Genomic DNA, 17,732 nt, shown 5'->3' with positions numbered 1-17,732 from the left:
AGAAACAATTAACAGAGTTAAAAGACAACCAACAGAGTGGGAGAAAATATTTGCAAAATATACATCTGACAAATGATTAATATCCAGAATATACAAGGAACTCAAACAACTTTACAAGAAAAAAACAAGTAACCCAATTAAAAAATGGGCATACGAGCTAAATAGGCATTTCTCAAAGGAAGATATACGAATGGCCAACAGACATATGAAAAAATGTTCAACATCACTCAGCATTCAGGAAATGCAAATCAAAACCACATTCAGATACCATCACACCCCAGTTAGGATGGCTAATATCCAAAAGACTGAATGATAAATGCTGGTGAGGTTGTGGAGAAAAAAGAACTCTCATATATTGTTGGTGGGACTGCAAAATGGTGCAGTTTCTGTGGAAAATGGTATGGAGGTTCCTCAAACAATTACAGATAGATAAACCGTATGACCCAGCTATCCCACTGCCAGGAATATACCCAGAGTAATGGAAATCATCAAGTCGAAGGTATACCTGTTCTCCAGTGTTCATCACAGCACTATTTACCATAGTTAAGAGTTGGAACCAGCCCAAATGTCCATCATCAGATGAGTGGATAAGGAAAATGTGGTATATCTACACAATGGAATACTACTCTGCTATAAAAAGAAATGAAATACTGCCATTTGCAACAACATGGATGGTCCTAGAGAAAATTATATTAAGTGAAACAAGTCAGGCACAGAAAGAGAAATATCACATGTTCTCACTTATTTGTGGGAGCTAAAAATAAATAAATACACAAACTTGGGGAGAAGACATAACAATTACAATTCCTTGAAGTTGATACGACAAGCAAACAGAAAGGACATTGTTGGGAGGGAGCGGGGAGAGGGAGGAGGGAGGGAGGTTCTGGTAATTGGCCACAATAATCAACCACATTGTATATTGACAAAATAAAATAAAATTAAAACAAAAAAAAACCCACCAGGAATGCATTATCACTTATACCTTTGAATTTAGGTATTGAGGACAGCAAATATGCTATGCTATGGAATCATACATCAGGTGGTTATCAATCATTTATATTCGAGACCACATTCCATTTTCACTTTCCTACCAGAAAGCATTGCTTGAGATCACAGAATGCTGACAGGTCATTTAGATGATGGGGAGGTGAGGGATACAAGAGGAAACAGTTAATGGCACTGGGTTGGCTAAAAGGGGCAAAGAAGGCACCAAAGTTGAGCTGGATTGACTCCGAAGGAAAAAAAAAAATGCTTACTTCCCAACAGTGCTGGGGATTGTTTCAATTTCAATAAACCACTGGAGGATTTTCTCAACATCACAGCCTGAAGCAGTAGCAGAGTGTAACTGTAAATGTTCTATAATCTAAATATTTTACATCATAATAGATTGGAATACCTTTGGATTCTGGTTTCTTAGGACTGTCAGGACCAAATACTACTGAGGCTAAACTGAAACAACACTCTGTCATCCTAATATTAGATATCATAAGAAAGCAAAGCACAATTTGCTTTTACATACCCCTATCTAGCCATTCTGACAAAATCATTTGGTAATCACCGAGGAGGCCACCATTTATAGTTTGGCACATAATGCAACACCTGTATGGCCAGTAAAAGCTGACTGGTACAAGTGACAATCTCATCTTCTTCCAGAGAGACAGCTCTGTATAGTATATTTCCGTAAACCTTAACAAATATCAAACATTTTTACTCACGAGGAGCCCCTTCAGCCATTTCAATAGCAGTGATTCCCACGGACCACACATCACTCTGCAAAGGAAAAGATGACAAAAATGTGACTTAAAAATAGAAAACTGGTAGTATTTAGAATGTCAAAACAATCTTTAGTTGGGGTTGGAGGTATCACTGCCCAAACCATTTTGTGGGTTTTCTACAATGAAGCTTCAATATCGACTGACATAGAAATACATTATCTGAACTTGTGACCAACCAGTACCTCATTACACAACAGGAAGATATGGAATGAGGTTCAGTGCAAGGAAAGTCCATCTTGAATGTATTACTCTTGTTGACTTACCTGAAATACCAAAAGGAACTTGACATAAAGAAGTCCTATTGCATAAACCTACTAGCTGTGTGATCTTGGGCAAATAAACTCTCAGCACCTCAGTTTCAACTCTGTGTAAAATGGCAATAATAGTATTATTCACCTAATAGGGCTAGTGTATAGATTTTAGCAGTTCCTTAAATATAATAAACTGAGGCTAGAATTATAATGAGGCTCTAGGGAATTCTACTCACTACTATTAACTATACTTTGCTTTTCAGACTGTGGAAAGGGCCCAAGGCTAGAGGTATTGATTGGGCTGAATGACTCCTAAACAAGTTAATCGAATTCTTAGAACGCCGGTTTATAGATCACTTAGCTTTAGCTGTTGTGATAGTCTAAGCTTAAGATTTCTACATGGCTAAAATATAAAAATAAATAACTAATACAGGTGAAAGTCCTTGGAAGACTGCAACGAAATATACAGCTATAAAGCATTATTTTTGCAGCAAGCCACTTGGAGAACTTTATGCTTCCATAGTCCCCATAGCTTCTAATATAGCTCTGAACATATAATAGGCTGCCAGTAAACAATTATTTTGCAGATCAAGCAGAGGGCATTTAAGGAAAGGGAAAAGATATGAAACTTAAATTAATCAACATCAAGTATCGAGTCCTAGGTTCCACACAGGAAGACCACAAAGAATTGTTTGGATGACTTATGATGTGGAGAGTGAGTGAGGTTTTTCCAGTCTATAGCAAATGGAGATTTTTCTTTCCACATGAGCTTTTTGAAATGTGTACATAGATGTATACTGTCCAAATTGCAGCGTCAGTGGAAATTTTAATAAATAACATGAATTGTTACTTAATTTGTCTATTCCATTGATTTTCTGTGGTTTGGGAGGTGAACACTGAGCCAAGGATTTTCTCCATTACCCTGAGTAATCAAATATTTTTTTTTTTCTTTTTGGAGCTAAGTTACTGTAGGGATTAATAATTGGCTTTACATTTATTCATTTTTAAGTTTACAAAGCCCTCTGCTCCTGGAAGTTAAATTTCCATATAAAGCCACATAATATAATACTCTTAACAAGAAGTTACAAGCAACATGACCTAGACATTCTACCTCAATTCCAGGTAACTCTTAATGGTCTACTTAGTCTACATTAATAGAAAATATTACTTTTATACATAAAATCAAACCACACATAGGAATAGAGGCTAGTATTTTCTATTAGAGTTTAATGTGAAAGGAGGGGCTATCTGCCTTTAATTCTTTTATTTTATCATTTAAAATACATTAGTCAAAAATCATTTCCATACTTTGATTCCTACTGTTTGAATCCTCATACTCACTCTGTAATCATAGGAGCGTCTTGGGTCTTCGTCACAGTCAATCACTTCAGGTGCCATCCAGTATGGTGTCCCAATGAAGCTATTTCTCCTTCCATTAGTTCTGCTCACCTGGGCACTCACTCCAAAATCAACTTCAAAATTCAGCATATGTCAAAATAATTAATCAGGAACAAAAAGCTGAATAAGTTACAGCTTTAACTCGGAAAGCCAATATAAAAGCCACAATGGATAACAGATTTTCATTCCAACCTAGCAAACTTTACCATGAAGTCTACTCCAAGAATACTGGGAAATAAGATTTTGCTGCTATTTGTGTTGGAATGAGACTCAGCAGGGCTATTATAAATCTACAGTAGGTTTGGCTGAATGTTTACCATGAATATTAAAAATAAATTTCCACTGGTATACACTAAATCTCTGAAGTGATAACATATGTAGTGTTTGGACATGCCACCAAGCTGGAGGAAGACCAGCACTGTAAGCAATAAATAAGAAATCCAAAATCTATTAAGAGTTGATTAGAAAGCCTCACTCATGACATGAGAAAGTCCTATCACTCTGATAAAGAAAAATGAGTTTTCTGCTAAAATTTAGTTTAAGTTCTTACACAGACAGATCTCCTGAATCACATTCAAATGTTTATTATGGTATCCATATCTTAGCTTAGACTATAAAAGTTCAGTCTTTTATTCATCTGTGGGATACATTATAAGAAAATATTTAGTATGGTATCCTCAGAAACAGAAAAAAGAGGCTAACATAGACTGGGGTTATTTATTCAAAAAAAAAAAAAATAATAATAATAATAAGACAAGGATGAAAAGTAAAGTAGATTTTCTAATTTAGAGTGGTTTCCAGGAATCTAGAGGGTGGCAAACAAAATTGACTGAAGAGCAGCTTGAAGAATTTAGGGGAAGAAAAAAAAAAGGAGAAAAAAAAAAACACCTCATAGTTTAAAGCAGTTTTTAAGGAAGGATCTAATAAGAACAAAAAATTTCCACAGCATTATGAAGATCCCCATTGGGTGTCACACAATCTTATTATTTATCTTTTTCTTTTTTTATTTTTAAGAAATAGGTTAAATCAGAACTCAGCATTCTCATGATTTCTGAGGGCCAACTTCAAGGGCCAAGAATTACCTACAAAGTCCATAAGCTGGTATATGGCATACATCCAGGGAAGAAAACGAAAGGAGAAAAGACTAAAAGAGAGTGATAAATGGAAGAAAAAAGGGGAAAAAAAGGAGAGAAAAAGAAAAGCTGAAATTAAGATAAAAGGTAGAGATAAAACCTCAACAATGGCATAATTTAACCTTCTCTTTAATGACCTTAGGGACTGGAATATAGATTATTGATCAAGGGGCCGGCCTGTGGCTCACTCGGGAAAGTGTGGTGCTGATAACACCAAGGCCACGGGTTCGGATCCCATATAGGGATGGCCGGTTTGCTCACTGGGTGAGCGTGGTGCTGAAAAAACCAAGTCAAGGGTTAAGATCCCCTTACCGGTCATCTTTAAAAAAAATAAATAATAAAGATTATTGATCAATTGCATTTACAATATAATCATTTTCCCATCTCTTTCCTTTCTGTCACTCCCTTTGGCTGTCACTAGGTTTGCCTTCTGCAACTTTCTGTTATAATATGTTGCTTAAAAATATGCGATAATCTGAGAAATATACAAAAATTGTATAAGGATTATGTGTAAAGCCTGATTAAATTCTAATCCAGCACTTAAAGGTCTGTCCTCCAGAGTGAAGTACATGAGCTTTAGTGCAGGGACTTTGTGACAGATATTTCAACGGCTTTTCATTTACTGGCAATTTCTCCTCTGTGTTGCATATGGTCAGGTTGGCCAGCAACCTGACCCAAGTATAGGGAGTATTGCTCTATATGTGAACATAGTGTTTAGCCTTGTGGTGAACTATCTATCCTACACATTTAAATGTGAAATCCATGTGTCCTTTACGTATTTTAACACAGTTTTTAAAAATTGTGTTTCTAGCTTTTAGCTTTCAGACACAAAAGAGATAATGCACATTTTGAAACTACTTTCACTTCTTTCACAAACAATTACTAGCTCATGCTTCTTCTACAAATGTTCAGTGAAAAATGTTCTCATTGGTGTCAATTAAAAAAGAAAACAAGCAAAATGAAAACCAACACAATATACACTAATTTCTATCAGAGTTATTGTTTTATTTATAATCATATTCAATTTGAAAATTTAGTTTCTTAAAATATAAAAAAAATGATCACAATGAATGAACAAAATCTCTACTTTGGCTCTACTTTTTTAGCAAGAAAATGGGAAATATCTTAAGGTCATGTTAATAATGAATTGATGTAATTAAAAAATAATACATGTAATTAATGTTCTATATCAATGGGGTTACCTGCCATTACATAATAGTAATATTACTTATATGTTATTGTTTTAAAACCAACCATCAATATTTATTCCCTGTGTGCCTGTGAGAAAATAAGTGTGGTTATTTTCAAATAAATTATGCCACTCTGAACCCTGCATTAGAAAGCCAGCAACATTCCGGTCTTTTTATTTCAAATTCTGAGTTTTATTTGCATATTATAGAAGCATCATTTCTGATTGATATTGTTTCTTTAAACATCTGAGGAAAAAGTCAAAAGAAGCAATTTGTGCTTAAGTAATTTGCAACTTCTTTGATATACTTGGGAAAATATGGCTCTGTGATGTGGAATAATTGTCTTTTTTTAAACCCCTGCCTATGGCACAGAAACTTGTACGTGGTAAATACTCAATTCAATTGCTGAAACAAATAGAACTTCTACCTGTAATATAGGGTAAAGCAATGAACAAAAAGTTAACTCCAGATTGTTAAAGTTGTTTTATCTACATGGTTTCAAAGAAGCAGTAGGTGCATCCTCCTTCTTTTGCTCCATTGCCCCTCCCAAATTTTCAAATTTCGACCAGTTTTGCAGGTGGGGAAGACCCAGCTCAAATGAGTAGAGGATATTGGCGGGGTCATGACAGAAAGCACAGTTATCTTAAAGGAGTTTTCTCTATGAATATGTTTTAAACCTCACCTAAAATACTGTAAGAATATACTTACCCAGTTTTACTTCAGCATTATGAGTCAGTAGCACATTTTGACCTTTGATGTCCCGGTGAATTACTCGGTGAGCATGAAGGTGTGCTAAGCCCTGTATACATATATTTAAAAGAAAAGCCATATCAATGTATATATTTTTTTCTCTTTTCTGGTACTGTCTTTAGTATTTTTGGAAAAAACTTTTGGTAAGAGAAATGGCCCAGATCTGATTTTTCAGACAAAATTCTTTCTTTAGGCTGGAATTACTACAACCAGTTCCCAGAAATACTTTTGGCTATAAGGAAAGGAAAATAAATCAGGACACCCATGAAATTAAAGGAACACCAAAAAGTAATGTTTGTATACATTGGGCTACTTTACCTTACTTTCTACCCTCCATATTTCCAACTAAGCATAAGAGCAAAGACCTGGACATCTTAAATATCATAGTTCAGCCACTGTTTTACTCTATTCCTCATCCAACATCGTTTAGTCCAAAATATTTTCTAGTCAGCCTTGTAGGCTCAGAATTTGGGGGAATATGGAAATTCATTTTGAAGCATTTGCAATTTGTGTTGGCTTACCACACTGGCTCCAGCCCACTTACCATTAAAAGTAAGCTGTGACCTGGCTAAATCATGACATGATATGCAGCGTTAGGCTCCAGTGAGATTGCTCCAGATAGTAAGGGGGAATTAGTAATATAGGTAACAATAGAAATAGCTAACATTTACTGAGCCTTTATTATTTGCCAGGCGCTGTGCTAAATGCTTTACATGGATTAAATTATTAAATCCTCAGAGTAGCCCTTTGAGGAAGGGTTCACACCATACTTTAGATGAGGAAAGTGAGACATGGAGAAATTAAGTGACTCAAGGTCACACAGCTAATACATGGTGAATCAGAATTTAAACTCAGTCCAGAGTTCGCACTCTTAACCGTTTATACTATTATCACAAGTGAATCCAACAAAGATGGAGGAAAGACATTCTACCATTGTATGAGTGGTGCTGTTCGGTACCGTTTCTTGGGTGACCCTAAGCACACACACCAAAAAAAATTTTTGAGTTTGTCAGATCAAGAAGATTGTTGCTCTCATCTAACTGGGTATTGGAAATAAATAAACAAATAAATGAGGCAGTATTCAAAGAAGATGTCTGTCTCCAAAATGGCTGCAGATGGTTTGGGGCCATTGTGTAGAATGCTGAATTCTCCTTACTCACCTTCGTCATAATCTATGATGATAGTGCTATGCTTTTTAAAAAAAGAACTCAAAAAATCACAATAATATAATAAATAATCCAGGTGGTCATTTCCGTGATCCATTGAATACAGTATTCTGAATCTGATGGAGTCATTAAAGGCCAGGATTTGGAAGAACCTGGTTATCCATCTTGCAGTCTGCCTTAAAGTTTAAGGACGTCACCTGAAAATCTGTTTTTTTGAAAGCTTTTTGGCCTTATTAGATATCTTGACCCAGAGGCTATGTTTAGAATCCTTAAACTATCCAATATAAACAGTAATAAGTTACATTGTACATATTATTTCCAGGGTCTTACAAGGCAAGAGGAGAATGACCAAGTGAAGACTCACCTGAAGGATTTCTCGGCAGATATAAGCAATCCAATCTTCTTTTAAACTCTGATTTCTGGTCATCCTCACTACATCAGTGACTGAGCCTGCTGCACATAACTCCATCACCATCTGCAGGGAAGTCAGCAAAGTATCAAGAATTAGAAAGTAATTCTCTGAAAATATCTGGAGAGTTTTAGTCCATATGGCTTGTATTGATATGTAATGTCTAGAAATTAAGGTAGTGCAAGACTGCCTCAATCGTGTGGTGGAAGACTCTAAAGGCTAGTGGAATTAGAAAGAATTGGATAAGACCTAAAGATTTGTGGAGGGAGGGAAGTCAGGTACCACACCAAGAATATTTAACCAGAAGGTGGGATTTATGCTAAACCTAAAAGAATAGGTAGTGTTCGGATATGCTTAGAAGGAAGAGCATTCGGTTTATGGAAAACAGAATGAACACCTGTCCTTAGAAAGAAGGGTGTACAAAGAACAAGATTGAGTGATGACTGAAGTAAAAAAAAGAAAAAAAAGAGAAAAAAAGAAAAGACAGTTGGGGGAACAGTTTGATCGGGGGTAGAGAAGCAGGATGTGGAGGGTCTCAAAGGAGTTTACCTTTGAATATTAAGTCTACATTTGGTTTTTGTTGTTTTATTTTTATTTTCAAATTCTAGATTTTTCTCAAGATACTGGCAAACTAAAACTCCAAGTGGGAAATTGTCAATTGAATTCCTATAGGATAATTTCTTCCAAATGGGGTTATTGCTACAGGACACCTATTTTAAGGCTAATATTTTTGACAATATTTCATTCAGATTCTATTGTATTAATCTACTCTATTTCTCAGAAAGCTTATTTTTACCACCAATGAATTGAGTGCTCAACTAATAAATTTCCTTCCAGATAATATTAGCTAACTAGAGGACAGAGCAATGTGAAGGAGAATGTAACTATTATGATCAACCTAGCAACCTTCTCTTTAAGTGCAGATTTAGGTATTACTGTCCACGTCAAAACTGCTTTATCAAAAGAGCAAAACATGTCTTTTTTTAAAACTGTAGGCAAGTTATTTATTACCACAGATAAAAGGATAAAACCAAAATCATGAATGTTCAAAAAGCCTACCTTATTTCCTTTTGGAATATTACGATTTTCTTTCAGAAACCTACTCCAGTAATTTATAGTTGTTCACCACTGATATATATTATAGCCTGTCTTTCACCTGAGTACACTCTCACCAAGAAGAAGAGGCAGCCAAATAAAACCAACGATACAGATAAACCACAAAAGGTTGATTTTCATGTGAATAACTAAGTCTTGGCTATCTGAATGGATACAACATGTGTACTGTGGTAATGGAAGAAGAGGGGTTTGTTTTGAATCATGACAAACCTGAATTAAAGCCATTCAACTAAGATGGCACCTGGAAGATCTTGCTAGAATTAAATCAGTCGGAAGAGCTCAACTGTAAAAGGAAGGTAAGGCACTCTCGATCATTTTCATAGCTGTGTAATCACAGTGCCTGGCACATACACATAATAAATGGTAGTTATTTAGCTTTTTACTTACTTCCTATTTGTTTTTCTAATTTACATGGGAAGGAAAATGTGAATGGTCCCATAAAACTCTTCCCTCCACAAATAATTTATGCATTAAGTGCCTATTTATCCTTTAGATCTCAGTTCAAGCTTTTATTTCCTCAAGGAAGAGTTTCTCATTCCCCAGCATAATTTGGGTTCCTTTGTTATTCACCCATATAGAACCATGTTATTTCCCTTCTGACCACTTATACATTCATTTATATAATGATTTGATTGACATTGATCTTTGCAAACAGACTGTAAGCTCCAATGAACCAGGACATGTCCATTCAGCTTACTGTTGTATCCCCAGCATCTAGAGGAATGCCTGGCAAATAAATGGTTTCAGTGAATATATGCTGAATGACTGAATTAACTGAGTACTAATAATATATATCCAATAAAGAGACTTCAACATTTCTCATAGTTTCCCATACTCTCGAAACAGCTGTAAGTAAAAATATATAAAAAAACTAATGATGAATGCCAAAAAAAAATAGTAACCATTAAAGCTGTGCAGTGATATTTAATAAAATCTGAACTGGAATTGTCAGAGAATAGACGATATAGGTTAGCTGGATATTTGGGAGAAAATAGAGTTAAGATGAAGATCTCCAAATTTGGTGTTTTTCAAAGTATGGTATTCAGTCAGAACAGCAGCATCAGCATCAACTGTGAATTTACTAGAAAGTACAATTTCTTAGACCCACACCTCAGGTCTACTGAATAAGAAACTCTGTGAGTTGTCTTATTCTGCAAACTGTCTTTTATCAGGTTCTCCAGGAGATTCTTATGCATACTAAAGTTTGAGGACCACTGTTTCAATTCAACTCCTTGTTAAAAACCTTCCCATAATGTCCATATCCTACTTCCTAAAGTCCATTATACAGAAAGTAACATAGTCTTTCACTGACATTTGAAGATTCTGAAAAAGTCATAGTCATTATTTTGAAAAAAAAATACTATTATTGACTTGGAGCAGAAATGGAAATGTGGCAAGTTTAGAGATTAAGTGTATGCTGACCAAGCTTATGTTCTAAATATTTTGTTTTTAATAAAGACATCCTTGACTAAAGCTTAATTTCTTGTCATTTAACTATTTCTCTTACAGTGGAGGGCAGCAAACATTTGGTAACTGTGGCTTAGGAAGTATAGGTTCCAGTTAGCCTCCAAAATTGATATCTTATTTGATTGGAATTTGTGATACTCCATGCATAAGAAAAGAATAAATCAACTAACCATCTAGAAAAGAGTTTCTACCAGTTATGGCTATACATAAGTACATATACTTTGCAAACACTTAAAATGCACCTATATGTGCATGTCAAGTGCTAATTAGAATTGATCCTTATCCAGTCACTATTTGCTAGTCCATCAGATACTTTCCATACCAGCAAATGTAGTAAGTACATGAAGTTAAAAGCAGCACAGCTATATTTGAAAAGATTTATGCTAGATATTTCCAGTGTTTGAGTCCTCTCCCATCCTCCAATAAGCCCCTTGCCAGGCACTTAAGTTATTTTTCCATATCTTATCACTCTCAACTCCAGGAATGCCAATGAGTAGTTGGGTGCTTAAGTTTTCTGGTAAGTGTGCAAAAGTGATATCTCAGCTCGTGAAAACATAAGTTATAAGGGAAGACTTATTCTTATGGAATAAGATCAAGGTAAATAAAAAACATACCCAAAGTTGGTGCCTCTGGCCAGGGGGACTCAGCTTGAAGAATGCACCATAGAAGGATACAATGTTTTTGTGGAAAGAGTACTTCCTCAGAAGATTGAGTTCAGTCCTGAGATCCTCTTCCTCATCCTATGGAATAAGAACAGACCTCAAAACTCTTAAGCTATGCAATTCAATGACCATGAGTCCTTCAACTATACTAGTTCAAAAAAGGAGAATCCTATAGCAATCTATTATATCACACAGCAATTTATAATAAAATCTCAAATGGAATTTTCAGTGAATGGTGATCCCTGGTTAACTGGGAATTTAGGAGACAGAAAGGTAAATTGAAGATCTTTTAATTCAGTGGTTCTCAAAATGTGATCCCTGGACCAGCAGCACTGACCACTATATTAAAGCTTTCACTGAATGGAGTCATTTCCTTTTTGTTTGTTTTGTAACAGTTTTATTGAGTAATAATTCACATACCATACAATTCACCCATTTGAAGTGTAAAATTCAATGGTTTTTAGTATATTTACTAAGTTGTCCGATCATCACTGCAATATATTTTAGAACTTTTTTTATCACTCCTAAATGAAACCCCATACCCTTTGGCTTTCACCCCCCAATTCTGATTGCAGCTACTAATCTAATTTATGCCTCTACATACTTAGCTATTTTGGACATCTTATATAAATGAAATCATATAACATGTGGTTTTTGTGATTAGCTCTTTTCAAGGTTCATCCATGTTGTAGCATGCATCGGTATTTCATTCCTTTACTCTTACTATTTTATCAAGTGACAAGCATTTGTGTTATTTCCACCTTCTGGCTATTCTCAATAATGTTTCTAGGAGCATTCACGTCAAGTTTTTATGTGGACATATGTTTTTATTTCTCCTGGGTATATACCTAAGAGTGAAATTGTTAAGTTAAATGGTAACTCTATGTTTAATGCTTTGATGAAATGCCAAACTGTTTTCCACAGTGGCTGCACCATTTTACATTTCCAACAGCAATATATGAGGGGGTCACAATTTCTCCATACCCTCACCAACACTTATTATTTTCTGTTTTATTATTATAACCATTCTAGTGCACATGAAGTGGTATGTCATCTTGGTTTTGATTTGCAATTCCTTGATAACTAGTGGTGTTGAGCATCTTTTCATGTACTTATTGGCCATTTGTATATGTTGACAAATGTCTAACCCAAAACATTTTGCCCTTTTTATTTAAGAGAATTTATTATAAATACATGTGGGGTATGATGTTGATTTTCAATAACTGTGTACAATGTGTGATAGTTAGATCAGGATAATTAGCTTATTCATCATTATAGCACCTAATCATTCTTTGTTTCCATTGAACAATTCCTCATTAGCCCCCCTCACTTCCCCCTCCCCTCCCCTTTTCCATCTCTAGTTTTCTATAAGTTCAATGTATTACTGTGACTGTTGTCTCTTTCTCTATCTCTTTTCATTGTTCATTTGTTTATTTATGGATTCATTTCCCAGTTATGAGTGAGAACATGTGGTATTTCTCTTTTTGTACCTGGGTTGTTTCACTTGGAATAATTTTCTCCAGGCTTAGCCACATTGTTGCAAATGGTGGAATTTCATCCTCTTTTATGGCTGAGTAGTATTCCATTGTGTATATATACCACAATTTCCTTATCCACTCATTCATCAATGAACATTTAGGTTGGTTCCACTGCCTGACTATTGTAAATAGAGCTGCAATAAACATGGGAATGCAGGTATCCCTTCGAACTGATGTTTTCCAGTTCTTTGGATATACCCCCAGTAGTGGGATTGCTGGATCATATGGAAGTTCTATCTGTAGTTGTTTAAGGAACCTCCATACTGTTTCCATAACAGTTGTACTAATTTCCAGTCACACCAGCAGCGCAGAAGGGTTCCTCTTTCTCCATATCATCACCAGAATTTGTTATTGAAAGAAATTAAAGAAGACACTATAACATGGAAAGATATTCCTTGTTCTTGGATTGGAAGAATCAATGTAGTAAAAATGTCATATGGCCCAAAGCCATCTACAGATTCAAAGTGATCCCCCTCAAAATGCCAATGACATTCTTCACAGAAATAGAAAAAGCAATCCTAACATTTATATGGAATAGTAAAAGACCCCAAATAGCCAAAGCAATCCTGAGCAAAAAAAGTAAAGCCAGAGGCATTACACTTCCTAACTTCAAACTATACTACAAACCTATAACAACAAAAACAGAATGGTACTGGCATAAAAACAGGCATGTGGACCAATGGAACAGAATAGAGAACCCAGATATGAACCCACATATTTGCAGCCAACTGATCTTCAACTAGGGCACCAAGAACATACATTGGGAAAAAGACTGCCTCTTCTATAAATGGTGCTGTGAAAACTGGATATGTAGAAGAATGAAACTTGATCCGTGCCTCTCACTATATAACAAAATAAACTCAAAATGAATTAGAGACTTAAATATAGGCCTGAAACTTTAAAACTCCTACCAAAAAAACATGAAGGAAATGCTCCAGGAAGTAGGACTCAGCTATGACTTTATGAATAAGACCCCATAATCACAGGCAACAACAACAACAAAAAAATGGGATTATATGAAACTAAAAAACTTCTGCACAGCAAAGGAAACAATCAACAGCATGAAAAGACAAACTAAAGAATGGGAGAAAATATTGGCAAACTATGCATCCAACCACGGATTAATATCCAGAAAATACAAAGAACTCAGACAACTTTACAGCAAAAAACCAAAATAATCCAAGTAAGAAATAGGCAAAGGAACTGAATAGACAGACGTCTGTTAAAGGAAGGCATACAAATGGCCAACAGGTATATGAAAAAATGCTCAACATCACTAATCAGGGAAATGCAAATCAAAGCCACTTTGATATATCACCTCACCCCAATCAGACTGGCTATCCCCCTTTTTAAAATTTGTTTTTTTTTAAAAAAATTATTGAATTGTAAAAGCTCTTCATATATTATAGATACAAGTGCCTTATCAGGTATACAATTTGCAAATATTTCCTCCCATTTTGTGGAACCTCTTTTCACTTCCTTGATAGTGTCTTTTGAGGCACAAAAGTTTTTAATTTTGATGAAGTCCAGTTGATCAAGTTGTGTTTTGTTGTTTGAACTTCTGGTGTCATACCTAAAAGTCCATTGCCAAATCAAAGGTCATGAAGATTTACCCTTATGTTTTCTTCTCAACATTTTATGGCTTAAGCTCTTAAATTTAGGTCTTAGGTCCATTTTGAGTTAATTTTTGTATAAAGTAGGAGTCCAACTTTATTCTTTTCATGGGAATAGCCAGTACCACATTTCTTTGATTTGTTTGTGATTCATTATATTTTAAAGGCATTGGATGTTCTGTGCTGATATTTTAAAAATATATGTTTAAAAACATTTGCTTTTCAAATCACAACAGTGGTACATATGTATAAATAAATATAAATATGTGTGTGTGTGTGTGTGTGTGTGTGTATTTTAATAAAAATATGTAAGTGGTCTACTCCCACTGAACATTTCCCCCAATCAATGTTAACAGTTTAATATACATTCTTTCAGACATTTCTATATGCTAATGCAGTAGCTAGAGAGTTGACAGAGTTAAATGGATAAAGATATGATCAACATACATACATGACATTTATTTTTTAAACTAAACAAGCTCATAGTATTTTCACTATTCTGCAACTTTCATCTTTTAATCAATATATAAAGCATATCTTTATACATCAATAAACAGATGCTCATTCCATTTACGTCTTCATGAGATTGCATAAAATGAAGATATGGGTCTGGCACTCATGGGACAGGTCAGGTCTAGAGCTATTGCTTTTGATAATTATCTATATAGTGATAATTGAAGCCATCTGATTAGATGAGATTACTGAGGCAGAATACACAATTTCAAGAGATAGCTTTAGCAGAAGACAGTGCGATGTCAGTCAGAAAAGACACCTACCGTGTACATTTGGACACCTAGGTTTTTAGCATGGACAGCCCAGAGTAGGAAACTCACTTAATCTTCCCCACATTCAATTTACTTTCAAGAAAATGATGAAAGATGGCAGCCATTACTTATCTTCATGCAACATTAGTGGGACCAAATGGGATAATATACATAAAGTTCTTTGAAATCCTTGGAAGAAAAATGCTATAAATGCAAGGTATTATCACAAAGTGTCTTCAATACTTGGCCTGTTATTTAAATTAGCCTGAGTGCTATCAAAACAATACATCTCTCTCCACATTTTACCCTAATTTACAAACATCATCTCCTTCTTTCCCAGCACATTTGTTATAGTGGAGAGAAATGGGAAGCAATTCTCTTTTTCTAAGCTTCAGCCATGTCTGCTTGTACCATGACAACCGAGCAGTTTTGATAATTCTTTTGTAACACTTATTTTTCAGCCAATCTAGGACAAAGCTCTTTGCTTCTTAATGATTGGGAAATAATCACATTTTTGTATATACAGGTGCAATGCACTGGAGAAAAGAATCTTAAAATATTATTTACATTAAGGTAACTTAAAATGTCGGGAATTCCCAACGAACATATTTGTGCATTTAGGTGTTACAGTCCTAACTTAAACCAATTCATATACAGGACAATAAGATTCACATACATGGATGACATAACCAATAATGAACACAAGATAGTGCATAATGAACTCAAAGGTGATATGAGATGACTAAGGAAGTGTTCTTCACTTGAAGAATGGGTTCACCACTGGGCTCCTCTGAATTCCTACTAGCTCCAAATTTTTTTTGATTGTAAATAAAAAAAGCTCTCCTACTGCATCTATAAAAATTCAACTTACATAAGCTTTTAAAAAATATTCTTAAGTCCAAGGTGGAATATATTTGTAGAATGAAAAGAAAAGAAGACTTTTGAATTGAAGATACAAAAGTTTCCTGTTCAGTGAAAAAGGGTACTTTTGACATCTTTTGGGCAATGCATTAGGAAAGGGCCAATTGACATGAAAAAGAATTAAGGGGTTAGCCACCAATTATCTTTATTTCTCCTCAGCATTTTCCTCAACTACCCAGACTTAATGACCTGGGGACAGAGGGAAATAAGTCTCAGCTGAAATACATAGGTAACTGAATATATTTACTCAGTTATCACCTTCCTTCTTAGCTTATTCTCTAAGATCTGGCAAGAAAAAATGGGCAATTACATTTATATTTAGCTATATTGTGGCTGGGCTTTAAAATACTTAAGACATAAGTATTAGGCAATGCACTAGGCTCCATAGTGTCTCCAAGCTGACTTGATTTTTGTTTGTAAATTATCTTTATCCCCCCAAATGCCCAGTATTTATAACATATCTTGTAAAAAAAAATAAAAGTTTGAAATCTCAGAAAAATGGCTGGCAGGTGCAGAACATTCTTTAGCGTTTCCCTAGATTTTCCAGTGTATTTATATCCATAAACATTCAACTACTAAAAATATATCTCTAGCCACCTATTTGTCTTATGGGGGAAGAGGATAGAGCCTTATTTGACCAGTTGGAAACCCCAATGACAGGTCCCCCCTTTCTGTTTACTGTGTAATAAAGGCATGAATGAATAAAACAATTTGTTGCATGAGAATAACATGAAAGTTCAGGCTATAGTCTCATCCCAGCCTCACAAGGAAGCTCAGTTAATAAGTTCCATTCAAATTCTCTTAATCTGTTTTCTTGAAAGGTAAAAGTTGATCCTGTGGCTTTCATTCTTGTCATGTAAGACCCTTAAACTTTCTGTTTCCCCTGTGATGTAGCCCTCCTTTAAAATTGTAATAATATCTGGCACCATATAGAAATAAACCACAGGCACTAGCAATTTTGTATGCACATATACACTCTCAGTTTTTATTAAAATACTAAGGTTCTGCTGAGAGAAATATGAACTCATAATTAGTGCAATAAATAGGAATGAAATGATGGTATAAGGTTAAGAATACAATGAACGCGTTAAAGAGAAACAGGGGCATGACTGAGTGCTTTAACCTGTTTGGTAGTTTGATGTCAAGGAGATTCCTTTTCTTTGTGAGTAGAAAGTCTGTCTCTCCAAGCAAGGCTAGGAGAACAGCTGGACTCTAAGTAGCAGTGTAGTTGCATTTTTGGTGTCTCTTTGCCTATGAGAAACCTGAGGCTTAGCGAGGTAAATACCCCATTTTCCCAAGTACTTTCTGGCTATTTAGTGGTAGACTTGGGATCTGAATCCATGTTTCTGAACTTTTACATTACTGCTATTTTCATAAATCCCTGACATCTAAGAGTTGTGTGTTCCAGTCATACACTTTTTATGCAAAAGAATTCAAGATGACTTAGAGATGCTAACTCACTGATTAGCTAGCAGTTATTTTTCTTACTAAAATATGTAATCAGAAAATTCAAAGTCTCCAACCAGAAAAAAACTACTAAGAGTGGGTTTCCCACATAAATGTAAACTGCCCCAAAACA

At 35.1% G+C, this 17,732-nt stretch overlaps 1 protein-coding gene across 1 annotated transcript in view; it reads right to left on the bottom strand.

The window, feature by feature from the left end:
* The window catches only part of NRK (Nik related kinase), a 135,537-nt gene that overhangs the window by 57,114 nt on the left and 60,691 nt on the right, over positions 1–17,732 (bottom strand). The window contains exons 5-9 of the mRNA XM_063084051.1: positions 11,270–11,395; positions 8,028–8,138; positions 6,456–6,546; positions 3,368–3,498; positions 1,716–1,770 (exon numbers count right to left, since the gene is read on the bottom strand). Of these exons, the coding sequence (XP_062940121.1) occupies positions 1,716–1,770; positions 3,368–3,498; positions 6,456–6,546; positions 8,028–8,138; positions 11,270–11,395 (514 nt within the window). The remainder of the gene's footprint in view (positions 1–1,715; positions 1,771–3,367; positions 3,499–6,455; positions 6,547–8,027; positions 8,139–11,269; positions 11,396–17,732) is intronic.

This window comes from Cynocephalus volans, chromosome X, assembly GCF_027409185.1.
Source record: "Cynocephalus volans isolate mCynVol1 chromosome X, mCynVol1.pri, whole genome shotgun sequence".
Classification (NCBI taxonomy): domain Eukaryota; kingdom Metazoa; phylum Chordata; class Mammalia; order Dermoptera; family Cynocephalidae; genus Cynocephalus; species Cynocephalus volans.
The sequence above is the reverse complement of the archived record's forward strand: the minus strand, read 5'-3'. Positions and strand labels throughout refer to the sequence as shown.